Source organism: Molothrus aeneus, chromosome 1 (genome assembly GCF_037042795.1).
Source record: "Molothrus aeneus isolate 106 chromosome 1, BPBGC_Maene_1.0, whole genome shotgun sequence".
NCBI classification, from domain to species: domain Eukaryota; kingdom Metazoa; phylum Chordata; class Aves; order Passeriformes; family Icteridae; genus Molothrus; species Molothrus aeneus.
In genome coordinates this window covers 70,910,078-70,925,443 of record NC_089646.1, presented here as the reverse complement: position 1 = coordinate 70,925,443, position 15,366 = coordinate 70,910,078, and the positions used below count along the sequence as shown (strand labels likewise).

Here is a 15,366-nt window from a genome sequence, read left to right as displayed (position 1 = left end):
CCATCGCGGGACTACAGCTCCCAGCGGCCCCGGCCGGTGCGCGGGGGCCGCTGGGAGTCACGCTGTGTTTATCGGCGAGGCTCCGCCCCGCCGCGCGAGCGGTGGCGTCACCCTCGCGAGCCTCCCTCGCTCCCCGTGGGCTGGTTAATATTCATGAGCCGCGCGCGCGCGGGAGCGGCGGACGGCGGCGGGATCGCTCGCTCCTCGCCCGCCTGCCTCCCTCCCTAATGGCGCTGGCGACAGCCGGGCAGCGGGACTGAGCCAGGCACCGGCGGAATGCTTCCCGCGGCTGCTACGTAATCGCCCCCCACCCCCGGGACGCGGCGCCGCGTTCCGCTCGCCCCCCCCGCGCCGCGCCGAGCGGCGCTCCCAGCAGGGCGGCGGCGGCATCCCCGGCCCCGCGGCGATGGAGCCCGCGCAGCAGCGAGCGGCAGAAGCCCCGGCGGCGGGAAGCGGGCGGGGAGACCCGGAGAGCGGCTCCCCGGGCAGGAGGAGTCAGGCGGAGAGCGGCGCGGAGCCGTCGGGCGGCGGCGGGCAGCTGGACGGCAAAGCAGCCGGCGGCCAGCGGCGGAGGCGAGGGGGAGCCGGCGGCTTCGCTCCTCCCGCGGCACTGGCGGCCAGCGGGACTCCGGCGGCCCCCGGCGGGGCCGGCAGCGCTAACTCCCTGCTCCTGCGGCGGGGGAGGTTGAAGAGGAACCTCTCCGCCGCCTCCCCCTCTGCCGGAGGCGCCCCGGCCCCCTCGCTGGGCACCCGCAGCTTGGACAGGAAGGCGCTGCTGCTGCTGAAGCCGCCCCGGCAGCTGCAGCCCCTGCAGCCGCCGGAGCGGGACTGGGTGCGGCGGGACCTGCAGCGGGGCTGCGTCCACGTCTACGAGCGGCACATGAACTGCTACCTGCGCCCGGTGCTCTGCACCCTGGAGACCACGGCGGCCGAGGTAGCCGCCCGGCTGCAGCAGCTCGGCCACCGGGGCGGCAGCAGCGTGGTGCGAGTGCTGGGCAAGGCGGGCGCGCCGCCGCCGCAACCCCCGCCCGAGCCGCCGGCGGGCCCCGCCGAGGCGCCGCCCGAGCCCGCGGCCGAGGGGCTGCGGCCGCAGCTGGACGAGAAGCCCAGGAGCCGGCGGGGGATGCGGAGCGGGCTGTCCGGAGGAGGCTGCGGGGAAGCGGCGCGGCCCGACCGCCTGCCGCTGTGCAGCGGCGCTGAGGAGAGCGACTTGGCCGGCGGCCGGCCGAGCCCGGCGCCCTCCGACTTGAGCCCCGGGGCGCCGCCGGCCGAACTGTACCTTGCCGGGCCGCCGCTTTCCTGCCCCTCCCTGCTGGGGGAGCTGGGGCCGGCCGGCTCCGACACCGAGAGCTTCAGTCCCAGCGCCGAGAGCGTCTCCGACCGGCTGGACCCCTACAGCAGCGGCGGCGGCGGTGGCTCGTCCTCTTCGGACGAGCTGGAGGTGGAGCCGGCGCCCCCCGACGGGGTGGAAGAAGCAGGTGCGGGGCCGGGCCAGGGCCCCCCCTGCCCGGAGGAGCTGCCCCCGGGGCGGGCAGTGGGGGTGCCGGCAGGCGCGGCCGGCGGGCGGGAGCAGCCAGCGGGGCCGCCCGCCCTGTATGTACAGCTGCACGGGGAGACCAGCCGGCGGCTGGAGGCCCACGAGAAGCCGCTGCAGATCCAGAACGACTACCTCTCCCAGCTGGGCTTCCGGGACCTGTGGCGGGTGCAGGAGGAGGGCATGGACTCGGAGACCGGCTGCCTCATCCGCTTCTACGCCGGTGAGTGGGGCTGGGGGGCGATCGTGGGGAAGGGGAGGGAGCCGCGCCCACCGCCCCGGCTGTTGGCGCGGCGGGCACCGGGGTGAGCGGAGGGCCAGCGGGCGGCTGGGCGCTGCTCCTCCGCCGGGCCGTCCCCTGTCACGGGGAAGGTGGCCCGGGGCCGTCCCTTGTCACGGGGAGGGCGGCCCGCGGGTGTCTCCGCGCCGCGCCTGGGAGGGGCCGTGCCGGGAGGTCCCCGGCGGCGGCGGGAAGCGCTCCCCGAGCCGGTTGCCGGGAGAAGCCGCGGTGTCAGCGGCGCTCAGGCTGCTCCATCCAGCCCTGTGCCCGGGGCTGCCTCCCCTTCTTTCAGCGCCTCGGCAATGGAGGTCGCGCTTGTGTTGTTTTCCTGTTCCCAGCAGCGGCACTGAGCGTTCGAGGTTAAATCAGCCTTAATCTACTACTGCTTTCCCTAGTGACGGGGAATTGCATCGGTGCCGCTGCCGGGCACGGGAGGTCGAAGGTTCGTTCCACATGTTTGCGGGATGCCGGCAGCTGGCTCACGGTTTAGTGGAGCTGTGTGCTCGCTCCGGGGAACACCGAGCCCGCCCCATGGCGGAGCCGAGGGCACGGCCGGCTCGCTCCCAAAGGGGGAATGCCCGCAGTTCTTGCTCCTGAAATAGGTTACCACAGTACGGTGGCTGCCTGAGCTGAGAGCGGTGCATGCCTGCAAACAAGATCCTGCGATTGGCTTTCTGCGTTGTTGGCATCAGTTTTTCCCGTTAGAGTGGTGGGAGTTCACTGAGAGACTGAGGGCAGCAAGCGAGAGAAGTAGGGAAGCACAGGTCATGGTCTTTGGAAGCGGGGTGGTCAAAACCTTTATAATGAAAAGGGAGAAGTTTTGTAATGCAGCTTTGCTGTTACAACATACAGTACAGAATTTGGAGAGTGTTGGGTGGAAAAGTTAGCTCCCACGTTGTAATTATGCAACCTTCTGCAGTTTTAGGGAGGTTTAAAAATACCTTGTGTGTCAGTTGAGTTGGTTTGTGTAAAAGACTTACTGTGATCTCGGAACTTCTTGGGTTTTAACTATCCTGTACACCTCTTCAAAAAGAAGACATTGTTTAATGTCCAAGTATGCATTCAGACACCTTGTCAGTTTTCCCGTGAAACAGGTAAATGTGATATCCCAAGATGAGGTCATGCTAGCAAAGTAGCACATGCCATCCATCCCCTTGCTGGGTTGGTTGAGCAGAATGGTCCTTCAATGAACCGTAAGAATTCAGTGCTTTAACTTTGAAAAATAGAGAGCTTCTTTTCTCGAGTGAATTCCACTGAATGTCAAACGGAGTCGGTAATGGTGGGATGGGAAGGAGAACAGTACGCTGGATAAGTGCCCTTTTTATTGAGAAGAGAATGTGGGAGTGGTGGAAAGTGGTCAATTCAGCTTTTTTTCACATTTTTCTGATTGTACAATGACCGTGGCGCATAACGAGTGCAAAAGTAGCATTTGTTAAAGGAATTGACAGAAATAGGTTAGATGCATTGGGGTTAGAAAGTAGCTTAAAATACTTTTTTTTCAGATCATGATTGTGGTCTTTTGTGTTTCTTTGCCTGCTCTTGAGGATGGAAGTCAGCAGGTGATACTGGGAGGGATGTTGCTTCCTTTATTTCCAGTCCCACCCCACCATTAAATGGGGATGCACACACGTGTTTTAAACTGGGACAGCTGTGTGCCTCCTTTTCTAACAGGATGCGTTCTAAAGAAAACACAATCAGGAAACACAGCAAAGTCTTACACACAGTTAAGCCTGTTTGCATGTAGTTTTAATGCATTAAATGATTAATTATACATGCTAAATGAGGATGTTCCAGCTTTGTTTTATTTCAGTGTCTCAACTTGACTGCTAATGTAGCTCGTACATTTTAGACTTCCTTGTACAAAACTACTGGATAGAAGGATATTTCTGTGAGCATACATAGGATTAAATTAATGCAAATTTCTTACGCAAGTTCATATGCTAACAAGTATGCCTCTGTACTTCAAAAGTGCAGCGTTTTTTGAAATCCTTATCTCTTTGAGGAGATCTGTGATCAACATCTAAAACACCTGTGATCAGGTGCTTGTAACAGAAAGGTTGCAGCATTTAAGGTACCAGGCCAGCCAAAAAACAGCTAAGAAAATATTACTGACACATAATTATACTGATTTTATGTAACTGTCTTGGCAAGTTATCTCTGCTTCCTTATTTTATACAAACAAGATGAAAGGGAGGGAAGGAGAGACACTTAAAAAGAATACACACCAAATTACGCTGGAAAAGGGAGTGATTTTTTTGGCCCCAAAGTTAAGTGTTTTGCTTAGGAGAAATACCTTTTTAATAAATGATCCTCCAGGATCATACCCTAAGGAAAGCTTTAAAACAGTGATTTCCTGTTTGCCTAGGACTTCGTTGATTTAAGTGGCCTGGCTTGTCCCAGTGGATAGAGAACCACTAGCATCTCTATCCCTGTAATTTCCTGCAAGCTATCTCAGTAGGATTTGGTGATACTTGTCTTTTACTGATGTGAAATGATCTAAACCTAGGTTGGATTTATTGCATTGCTTCTAAAAGGAATTCTTTCACCTAATCCCCCTGAAGTAGGGAGAGAAGAAGAGAGCAAAGTGATGACTTTGGTTTTTTTATTTTATTTCTGAGGCGAGACAATTTTAAGACTGGAAGATGATTGTACTGAAACTTACCATTACAAATTCCACACAAGACAATACAGCAAATAGTTCTAGTGATTGCTGTAGGTTGGTAATTTCTCCTGTTGTGGAATCTGGAAAACACAGATTAAAAAATTATTGCTAGGAGAACTGCAGAGAATTAGATTTTTCTGCTATGACAAAGCAGTTTTCTTAATAAATAGCAGTCCACAAATATTCTGTAAATGAAATATCTGGTCTTTTAAAAACCCTCAAAACCAAAATGGGACACTAAGAACGTAAAAGTGCTTCCTGTACATTGCCTTGGTTTGTTTCAGAATGTGGTTAGTGCATGTTTATTCTGGTGTCTCCTCTCATTTTCTTCCTTAAGAGTGTGAATGTGCTTGATTTCATCAGTGTCTTGACTCCTAAGCATTAAATGGATAATACCTCTGCTAAAACAAAATCCCTTACAGCTTTAAGGGGCTGATCCTACTTGTAACATCAATTTGAGCAAAACTGGGTACTAGTGATTGGTCAGGCATGTCAGTTTTTCTCTCTGTTGAAATCTACCTTAACAAAAGATAATGTCCTCAAAGTTTGAAATACTTAATCTCTATTTAAAAGGCCATGGTTAAATAGCTCTCTGCTGAGATACTGTGTGACGGAGTTATGGAACTGTGTAAGAATCCATAGTGCAATTACAGTTGTGATATTGTCTCTGGGAGACCGATTAGGTCAGACTTCCTAAACTATTCCTAAAACCTCAAGAGTGGCTGTGATCCAGAAGGCTTCTTGCAAACAAGTTCTAATATTCCTTATTGCTTTGCAAAAATAATTGTTGTTGCAGTAGCCTTGATGTTCCAGTAATTTGCATGTGGAAGGAAAACCAGACTAATACAACAGTCTCATTAAAAGCTGCAAAACTGCTTATTTGTTTTAGATCAAAAATAAGCATGGAATTATATGCAGTGCTGTGTTCTGGAGCTTCTGCATGGCAAGAAGCGTGAGTAATATGATCCTGGTCTTGGAGACTGGTTCAGTACAATGGGGGGTGTTTGAGGCTTTTTTGTTTCAGTGCTGAAAGGTAATGTTTCTGATTCTGGCACTTGGCCACCATTAAATTCTCTGCCCCCTGATGTGACATAGGGCTTCTGCACCTGCCTGTGTCATCAAATATATCAATTTTTCAGTAGGTGACTGCCTATAGGCAGAATACTAAGAAATGCCAGATGTAATTAAGGGTGTTAATTTTGCATCTGGCTGTCAGATGTTATTTGAGAAGAGATCCTTTTAGCTCACGTGGCCTTTTAGAAAGCTGTGAAGAAAAATGAATCTAGCTTGGTCTTGAAGTATAAGCGATGCTGTTCTGTCCAGTGAAGAAAAAGGGGGAAGATCTTGTGTCAGGATCGGTTGCAGTGCTCTGAGCAATTGCATTTGCTTGCCTTCTTTAAAAAATGTACACCTTGTAGTTGGGGTCATACTGAGACTTCCAGCTAGATGGATGGAAACACGGTTTTAGATGCTTAGTTTAGAAGGTGCCAGACGCCTGGCAGTGCAGAGCTTTGTGGAATGTGTTGAATTGCTGGCTGCTGTTTATGCTACTTGGTGAATAACTCAGTTCAGCTATTTAATACGTTGATAAACTTGATTTAAGGTGACTAAGTGCCGTTATGGGGGGGAAGCATGTCAGAGACACTCTTTTTATTATTGAGTGTGGGAGAGCAGTTGTGCCCTAAAGAGTTGCTTTTGGAGCACTTGACATAGTTCTGACATCTCATATCTTTAACATGAAAGGAATTAATTCGCATTAATGTGAATGGATGTCTTTTTGCAGGTGTGATTGGACAGGAGAGGTCTCCATGAACTTGTCTGAAACTGAAAGGAAAAACAACCTCTGCCTAGGACTGCTATGATCCTAATTTTTTTTTTCTTCCTAACGTGACTCGGATGAACATTCTTTACCTTGTAATCATTTATGTGTTGGCATGTCCTGCAGAGAGAAGTAATACCTAAAATTTTCCTCTTTGGGAAACTCACTTTTCAACTACATAGCAGTTTATATCTGGGCTTGGTCCATGTTGGTCCCAAGATAATGACATTTCTAGTCCTGTTCTGCAGGAGAGTTTAAAATGGTTGCATTGCCTTTGGCTGGCTCCACCTGTGCATAGCCGTTTGCTTATCTTCTGTTGGAATGGGGTCTTTCTGAGGTAGGCAGCTTTCAGGGGGCTCTGGGCTCCTACAAAGGAGGAGCCATGCAGATAATGCTGGAATGCTGGTGCAGCCACAGCTGAGCTTTGGTATGTGACAGCTGTTAAGTACAATGGTCTTTGCAACTTTTAAATTCTGTTGTACTCCTGGCTGGCATCCATAACTTAAGTACGTGTTAAGTACCGACACGGGAGATTTTAGTGTGATGTACATAGCAGTTACTATGTATACTGAATATGTAGTACCTAATTTGGTACATCCAGGAGCTGAATTTCTTCACTGCTGCAGCACAGAACATGGCATTCTTTCTCCTTTCTTTTCTCTTAATGTATTTTGATACTGTCACTGTATTGTCACAATTTTTACCAGTTATTCCTCCCCCCCCTTTTTTTTTAATGGTATGAACATCCTCTTGATGATGGAATAGCTGATATACCTAAGAGCCCTTCTCTAATTAAAGCATCCATCTGTTCTATTAGTACACTGACAGATTGCTATGCATCTAAAGCGCTACATGGTTCTTGGGAAGGTACTACTTAATAGTACGAAAAAAAAGGATTAATTCGATCCAGTGTTAGCAACTGGTGTGTGCTTCTTAACTATCAAAACCTACTTTGATAGTTAAAAAAATCTCTTTATAAAACAATATAAAGAGGTATTTATTTGTTATTTAAGTGGTCCTGTAGAAGACAGGCAAGTATAAGATAACCTGCCTGAGCAGGTCAATTTGAAAAATATATGCATACAGAATTCCACAGAACTTTAGAGGTGGAAATCCTGGAGACTGCTGCTTCTTATACTCAGCTTTCTAATTTGGAGGGAGCCTGTGCCTCACATACTTACAGCTTCATTTCCCTCTGTGTTTAAGGGGTGATCATTTTGAATAACTATTTAAGCTATTAGTTTGTTAATTTAGGGGGAGGAAAAGAAATAGAAACCAAAGACTGACCGTCTGTGCAAAGGAAGGATAGTTTGACTTAGTCTGCAGTGTTTCATTATTTCACTGCTTGTGGAATGAGGTGCACTGGCATTTTAGTTCAGATCAAAGTGCTCGTGTACTTGTTTTCAGCTTCCCTTGAGTCAGTTTCATTGCTGTATTTTAGAGCTTTTGCTCAAATGAGGATTTGCACTCTGAGAAGCCGTTTGTCTGGAGTAGCTCTGTAATAACTGTATTTTTAACCCAGAGAACTGAACGCTGTAGCTACCTTTGAGGGTATGTTGGTAATTTTGTGTGTGTATATTTTGTGTTGGTATATTTTGTGTGTGTATTCAAATGGAATAGATTTTGATGCTTCAAGTCAGTTGCAGTTTGTGTGGGGAAACTTAACCCAAGTAAAAACGGTAGGGTGTGGTGTACCAAAACATCTTCAGGTTTGTAAACTTCACTGTCTTGGCGATATGTTTCCAGCTTAGTTTTTATTTCTCCAAGATGTTTAAGAGAAATGCAACCGACCTTCATAAACACCTAAAATGTTTTAAACTCGCTGAGAAATGAATGTGTTTTAACTTTTTCTATATTTGTCTTTAAGACAGGAATTCTGAAACACTAAGACATTCACAGGATATTTAAAAAACATCGCAGGAGTTAAAAAAAAAACAAACAATGATATCTTTCTTATGAAAATCATCAGAGAGTTTGGAAACCTGTTAAAATTACAACTGCATGGTAGTGTTGGAATTGTGTATAGATTTGAGGTAGTTAAGGTCTATAAAGTTTGGCAGAAAATTTTTGTGCTTCATTCCAAAATGCCAACTTTTATTCTTTCCATAACTTTTGTCCTTAAATAGCTTCTCTGAACAGTTGAATTAGCTGTAGCATTGCCTTTTTTGTGAGAATAATCTATACATTTTTCACTAGAAAATAACCTGTATTCATTGTAGATATTTTTTTCAATTAGTCTGGCATTTATCCACCATGGTATCCTAACATAGATAGCACCTTCTAAAAATAACTCGTGGCAGATTTGAATTGAACATTTTCCCACTGATTGCTGTTACATACTGACGTCACCTTAGGTATCTGAGAATTTTAAACTTAAGTATTGTTATTTATGATATATTTTATTTAACTCTTTGTCTACTTTTTATCATATGTGTGCTGCATGGTAAACTGTGAATGTAAAGGAAAAGCATTACTTGCTGCTTGGAATGCAGCAGCTGTTGTCCCATCATGGAGGGATGTATGTGGGTTTTGCTCAAGTTCCATTCAGGATTTCAGATCGGCAAAATGAATGGTAGAACTGGTTTTCTGTGGTGTTTGTGCTGTCGCAGCCACTATGGTGTTTGGTTTTTTTTTTTAAGAAGGCACTGTCAGTAATCACCCTTTGGGGTCTTGTCTGTTATCCGCCATGGATATGGTCACCAGGGCCCTCTGTAGTCCCTGCCACTGTCACATAAAATCATTTAGTTACGTAAGTGCATAGTCCAAGTTCTTTATGGCAGTTGTCCCAACCAGGATTCCTTTTGCTTCCCTGGTTAGCTAGTCCTGACCTTGGGGTCTGATGGCTGGGACTTTCTGCTCCCATGGATGGGGTAAGATGTGGAAGAATGGGAATGGTACATAATCTCTTGGGGGTTTTGTACTCCCCTTCCTGCTCCATCCCCCCATTATTTAGGGGGCAAAAATTGTTCTTTGGAGGACATTGCATTTAAAAATCACAACTTTAAAATCAGGAAGAAAGACCTCCTGGAGTGAAGCAATTTTATTTCACAACATAGCATACTCTTCTTTGAAGCTTTTTCTGTCGATAGGGAAGTAAAATTTCTTCCAGCTGGCTTTGACTTATTTGGAGGGATGCTGAAAATACTCATTGCTCAACTAACTGTGTGTTCCTTGATTTGACAGCTAAGAATAACTATTTACATATTGATGCAAAATACTGAGTTTCAGGGAATTTTTGTCTCCAGTTTTATCTAGTTTAGTTTTTGGTAGAAGGAAAATTAAAATTGTGCAAGTGGGCAAGATTTTTAGAGTTTAAGTCGAGGTGTTTTTGTGGGCCAGAGGTAAATTTGTTCCTCTGCAGGGTATTAATTGTTCTTGGTCTTGTTCAGTGGCAACCGGAATCTTCAGCTTTACTAGGCTCTGGATTGTAGTCATAATTCTCAAAAGCCCATAATAGCTACTTGAACCGGTTCTTCTCATCTTCAAGCACTCCAAATGCTGTGCCAACTTATTTAAATAAAGACAAAACAATGGGTCTTGGTCCAGGGGGTAATGAGGAGCTGGAATGCCTTTGAAGTTCAGGACCCTGGGCTGTAGGTGTAATTTACATAAACCTCATTATGTAATCTGAATGCAATTTCTCTTCCTGTTTGTTTGATTTATGAAGCTTTGTGTCCGAAGAGAAAGAGATAGTAAGACCTGTAATTAAGATAAGTGGCAAGCCACTCCTTTTCTGAATGTGTGCTCTGGGGAGGAGAAAATGTAGATGCAGCATTAAGGGTAGAACAGAACCTGTGATCAGTTGATGAGTATAATTCTGACTCTTTTCCTTTGAAAAAGCTACATGCTTCTTTAAACAATAACTATGCCTAGTTCAAACTGTTATTGGCTCTAATATAAACGGTACAGAAAAGTTTGGAAGTCCTTACCAGCAGCAATTTTGCTTTTATATACACCATGGAGGAGCTCTATCTAAGCAGCTCTCCTGAGTTTTAGAGCTGCCTTGAAAGTTTTAAGTATCTAAGTGGACAGTGAGTTTTCTGATCAGAATTGTGCGCAGTGACATTTTGTTGCTCTCATTCAAGCACTTGCTTTGTCTCACTGCCAGATCCTCTCTAACCTTTTTATTACAGCAGATAGTAAGTAGGAGCACTGCATTTGTGCTTAGAGTCCTACAAGCAGCAAAGCTAACTATGTGTGCAATCTACTTGCTTATTAGATGATTGATCAGCTGAACCAGTGACTCCTTATCATGAGTTCTTTATGATTATCGACTCAAATTCATACAATTGTGGAGGTTGTAAAAGACCTCCAAGGTCATTGAATCCAACCTTTGATTGAACACCTCCATGCCAACTAAACACTAAGTGCCATGTCCTGTTGTTTATTGGATGCTTCCAGGGATGGTGACTTCACCACCTTCCTGGATGGGCTATTCCAATGCCTGACCATCCTTTCAGTGAAGAAATTCTTCCTGATTCCAACTTGAGTCTCACCTGGTGCAGCTTGAGGCCATTTTCTCTTGTCCTGTCACTTGTTGGCTGGAAAAAGAGACCACCATCCACCTGGCTACACCCTCCTTTCAGGCAGTTTTAGAGGGTGATAAGGTCCCCACTGAACTTTCTTTTCTCCAGGCTAAACACCCCCAGCTCCCACAGGTACTTCTCATCGGACTTGTGCTGCAGACCTTTCACCAGCTCCAGTGTCCTTCTCTGGATGTGCTCCAGCCCCTCAATGTCCTTCTTGCTTTGAGGGGCCCAGAACTGGACACAGGATTCACGGTGCAGCTTCAGCAGTGCTGGGTACAGGGGACGATCCCTGCCCTGCTCCAGCTGTCCACACAAGTGCTGATACAGGCCAAGATGCACTTGGCCTTTCTGGCCACCTGGGCGTACGCTGGCTCATGTTCAGCTGCTGTCAAACAGCACCTGCAGGTCCTTTTCCACCTGGCAGCTTTCCAGCCTGTACCCACAGCCTGTAGCTCTGCATGTTGTGACTGAAGTGCAGGACTAGTAAGTGATGGAGGAAAGTATTTTAGCTTGTTGTGTGTTACTTAGTGGGACAGACAGACCTCTAGGGGGCATCAGTGAGCAGTCATTTTATTTGTGAAACTTTTTCGGTTGTCTCAGGCATAATTACTGTGTGTCAGTGTTGACTTTCTGCATCTACGTCTGTTTGCTTTCATGCTATGAAGCTTGTCTGATGCAATAAAGATGTTAATGACAAAGTGTTAAGAATGAAGTGGTGGAACATCTGGAAGATGGCTAAAATGTCTAATGAACTGAAGTTAACAGTCTAGGAGCTCTTTTTTTCTTCTGGTACCAGTATTTCGTGGTCACAAACAATAAAGCATGATCGTTTGCAGGTTGCAAACAGGATGTGTCTCAAAGAGAAGTTAATCATATATGTGTGGGAGATGCAATTTAACATTTCAGAAATACAAACAGGAGTTTGTTGAAAGCTTTGCAGTATGTATGTAATTATACAAAATTGTTCCTGAGTTGAGGACTTCTAAATGTACTGTCTTGGTAGATGCATGGTTGTCTGGATTAAAAATGGATTATTTAGAAGTAGACCTGAGTTTATGTCCTTTCAGAGCAAGCAGTTAACATTTTTGTCTTGGGTGTCCTAGCTAATAAAAGAAAATACCAACTAAAAAAATTTGAAGTGTCCAAGCTCTGGGAAGTTGGTGGAATGTGTTTTATCTTTTTTATTTTTTTTTAAATTTTTTTCTTCCTTTTTGTTTATTTTGTTCTGTTTTTGTTTTATGGGTGAAGTAGGTGGGTTTGTTTGATGGCATGAAAAACATGTTTCTTCTCTGTATAAATTAAAGTACCTATAGTCTGTACATTCCCTGTGAATAAACAGAAGTTTAATGTGGTACATTTCAGACTATCAAATACAGAAAGTGTTTCCATTTCATGACTTCAAGAACAATGGTATCATCTGTATAAGCATATTCATCCCTACTAAGATTAGACTGTAACACTGAGAACTGCTTGGTGTGTGTGTGTGTCTTTAATCTCCTTAATCAAATGACAATGTTAATTCCTGCTAATACAAGAAGAGTACATTAAATTATTTTACTTCTTTTACTTTATGGGTTATGTATTCAATGTGTCTCTTTTAAGAAAAATGCTTCAGAATGCTTCTTTTCTGAATCTTTGTGATAAAAGATCCTAGTTTATTTTGAAACTTGCAGCTTCTTGTAATTGAAATCTAAAATGAAATAGTATTGATCAGTATCACTAGATACTGTAGTACAGAGATTAAGACAGCTTGTAGCCTGCAGTAAACTAGGCCATACTCTTCTGTGAGTGTCTGAGTAGATGTTTCTCTGCTGGAACCCGAGATATATTTCATGTTTATTTTGCAGCACGGGGTGGATATGATCCTTTGTGCAGTGCTCCACTGGAATGTGAGCAGTTTCAGCACCTCTTGCTGCTTCAGTTCTATGTTAATAGGAGATAGATTCTGAGTTCCTGGCAAATAACTGATACTACTTTCTTACACTGTGGAAATGGGGAATGCAGATTTGTCACCTTAGTTGTGAACAGCACTGTCTTGAGAGTGTCAGCAGATTGCAAAGCAGAGATCAACTGTAGATCCTTTCAGCCCAGAACAGGCAGCTAGGTGCTTCTCCCCGCTTTGCCTTATTTTTTTTCTGTCTTTTTTCCTACTTGTCTTTTTTGTAGTGCTTTTATTTTTCTTCTTTTTCTGTTTTTCCTTTTTGTTTTTTTCCTTCCTGCCTTCTTTTCCTCTTTGCTTCCCCCCCCCCCCCCGCTTTCCTTTTCCTTTTTCTACTGGAGGTTTTTGGACATTCTTGGCTGCATTTACCAACTCAGCCTTTTTGTACATTTTTAGTCTTCTTATTGAAGATTTTGAAGGGTTTCTTTTCAATGTGCATGTATCAGCAGGCCTCTTTGTGTGTTCCTCATTCTCCCGTGACTGTATCTGTAAGGCTGTGTATCCAACAGTTCCACTGCATTACTTGTGGAGAAGAGCATTTGTTCTGGCATAGCTAACACAGAGCTGCAAAAATAAGTAAGTAAAATTCTCTCCAGAAAGTGACAGCACATGGCTGTAACAAATTGCTGTCTATATATGTCAACAGTGTAGGATCAGGCGATAGTGTAGTCAAAAGAGATAAAAAGAACAGAACCTTAAAGCAGTTTAAGGTGACTATACCTTTATATTACAGGAATATAAATTTGAAAAGATTTTAGGGTTTGGTTTTTTTTTTTTGGTTTAATAAAATCTCCTCTGTCACGTATCCTGTTCTTCATCCAGCAGAGGATCTCTAGCAAATGTAGAGTTTTAAAAGGGAAGGTTTGTGGCCTGGGTTGTCTGTTATAAGAATTTGTAAACTGATTATGACATAAAGGAAAAAAAGGCTGATTTTGCATAGTAAGAACTCTGGCTGATGGTAGAAGAGTTCATGCTGTTATAGCCTTTGAACCTAGAATTGGATGTACTGATTCTTTAGCATTAGACTGACTTGTAAACAGTGGTATTACATGCAGCACATCCTTAAAGCTTCTGCTTTTTAGGAATGCATACAGCAGACATGGAGGAGAATCAGCATTTGGCACTGCTCTCACGTTTGCTGTCACCAGCTAAGCTAGACATGATCAACTGGACAAGTTGAATAAAACGTGCAGTTAACAATCATGGTCCTTTCAGAATTGTGAACAAAGGTGCTGCTAGGGAGTATTGTACAGGGAAAGTCTAGTCTCCTCTTGTAGCCCTGAAAAAGGTAGGATTCCTGGTAAGCAGGTCCTTGGACCTCAGCGTTCAGACTTCTGTCCAGAAGAGGATTGCATGCTAACCGTATGAATTTCAGTGGAGCAAGTGCCAGATTCTACATCTGGAATGTTGGAGCCCTAGATGGCACACAACCTGGGAAATGAGGGGCTGGAGAGAAGCCTCACAAAAAGAGATCTGGGGATCCTGGTCAATGGCAAGTAGAATATGAGTCTGCAGTGTGCCTTTACAGCCATAAGGGCTTGGCAGCATCCTGAGGTGCATCAGGCACAGCACCACCAGCCAGCTGAGAGAGGGGACTGTCCTGCTCTGCACTGGTGCAGCCTCACCTTGAACACTGTGTGCAGTTTTGGGCACCACAGTATAAGAAAGATTTCAAGCCATTGAAAAGAGTTCAAAGGAGGGCTGCAGAGATGAAGACCTAGAGTGGGAAGCCTTTTGAGGAGCAGCTGAGGTCAACTTGGTTTGTTCAGCCTGGAGAAGAGGAGACTGGGGGGAAATCTCATTGTAGCCTACAGCTTCCCGCTAAGGAGAAGTTGAGGGGCAGGCACTGATCTCCTCTCATCTGTGACCAGTGACAGGACCCAAGGGAATGGAATGAAGCTGTGTCAGGGGAGGTTTAGGCTGGATGTTAGGAAACCACCAGAATGTGGTTGGACATTGGAAAAGGCTCTCCAGGGAAGTCGTCATGGCACCAGGCCTGCAAGAGTTCAGGAAGTGTTTGGACAACGTTTTCAGATACATGGCGTGATTCTTGTGGCTGTTGTGTGCTGGGTCAGGAGCTGGACTTCAATGACCCTTGTGGGTCCCTTACAACTCAGAATATTCTATGATTCTCTATGTCCTTGTTCCTGGTGAAACAAGAACAACTGTAATTTTAGTAGAGGTGAACTGTTCTTGCATCTATGTGTTCTTTATTTTGTGAGTTTCTTAACCATGTTGCAGTTGAAGCTGGGGAATTTCCTTTCCAGGTGTGGTACTGTTTTAGTTCAAGTTTGTCCATTACTGTGTGTGTAGATAATCCTTAATTAGAGATGGTCTTTAACACGCTCTTCAGTAGGTTCTTTGGCAATTGTACCTTGCCACTATGGATTTCTGGTTGCACTGGCCTTTTTCTTCGCATTTTTCACATTCAAGTTTTACTTTAGCTCATATCCACTAATTTTCATATACAGCATCTTCTCAGTTGAAAATCCTTTGGACTGGTCTCTGTAGACATGATTTTTGCTTTGCAGCAAAAGACATAGTTGTCTGAAGATGGTTGGAGACTAATGTCTAACTTTCATTCCTAATGTAGATGCTGTCCA

At 45.6% G+C, this 15,366-nt stretch overlaps 1 protein-coding gene across 1 annotated transcript in view; it reads left to right on the top strand.

The window, feature by feature from the left end:
• The first annotated feature begins 391 nt into the window (after window positions 1–391).
• PHLPP1 (PH domain and leucine rich repeat protein phosphatase 1) overlaps window positions 392–15,366 on the top strand; it is a 136,456-nt gene continuing 121,481 nt past the window's right edge. Inside the window, exon 1 of the mRNA XM_066559286.1 lies at window positions 392–1,757. Coding sequence (XP_066415383.1) covers window positions 407–1,757 — 1,351 coding nt within the window. The 5' untranslated portion in view covers window positions 392–406. The remainder of the gene's footprint in view (window positions 1,758–15,366) is intronic.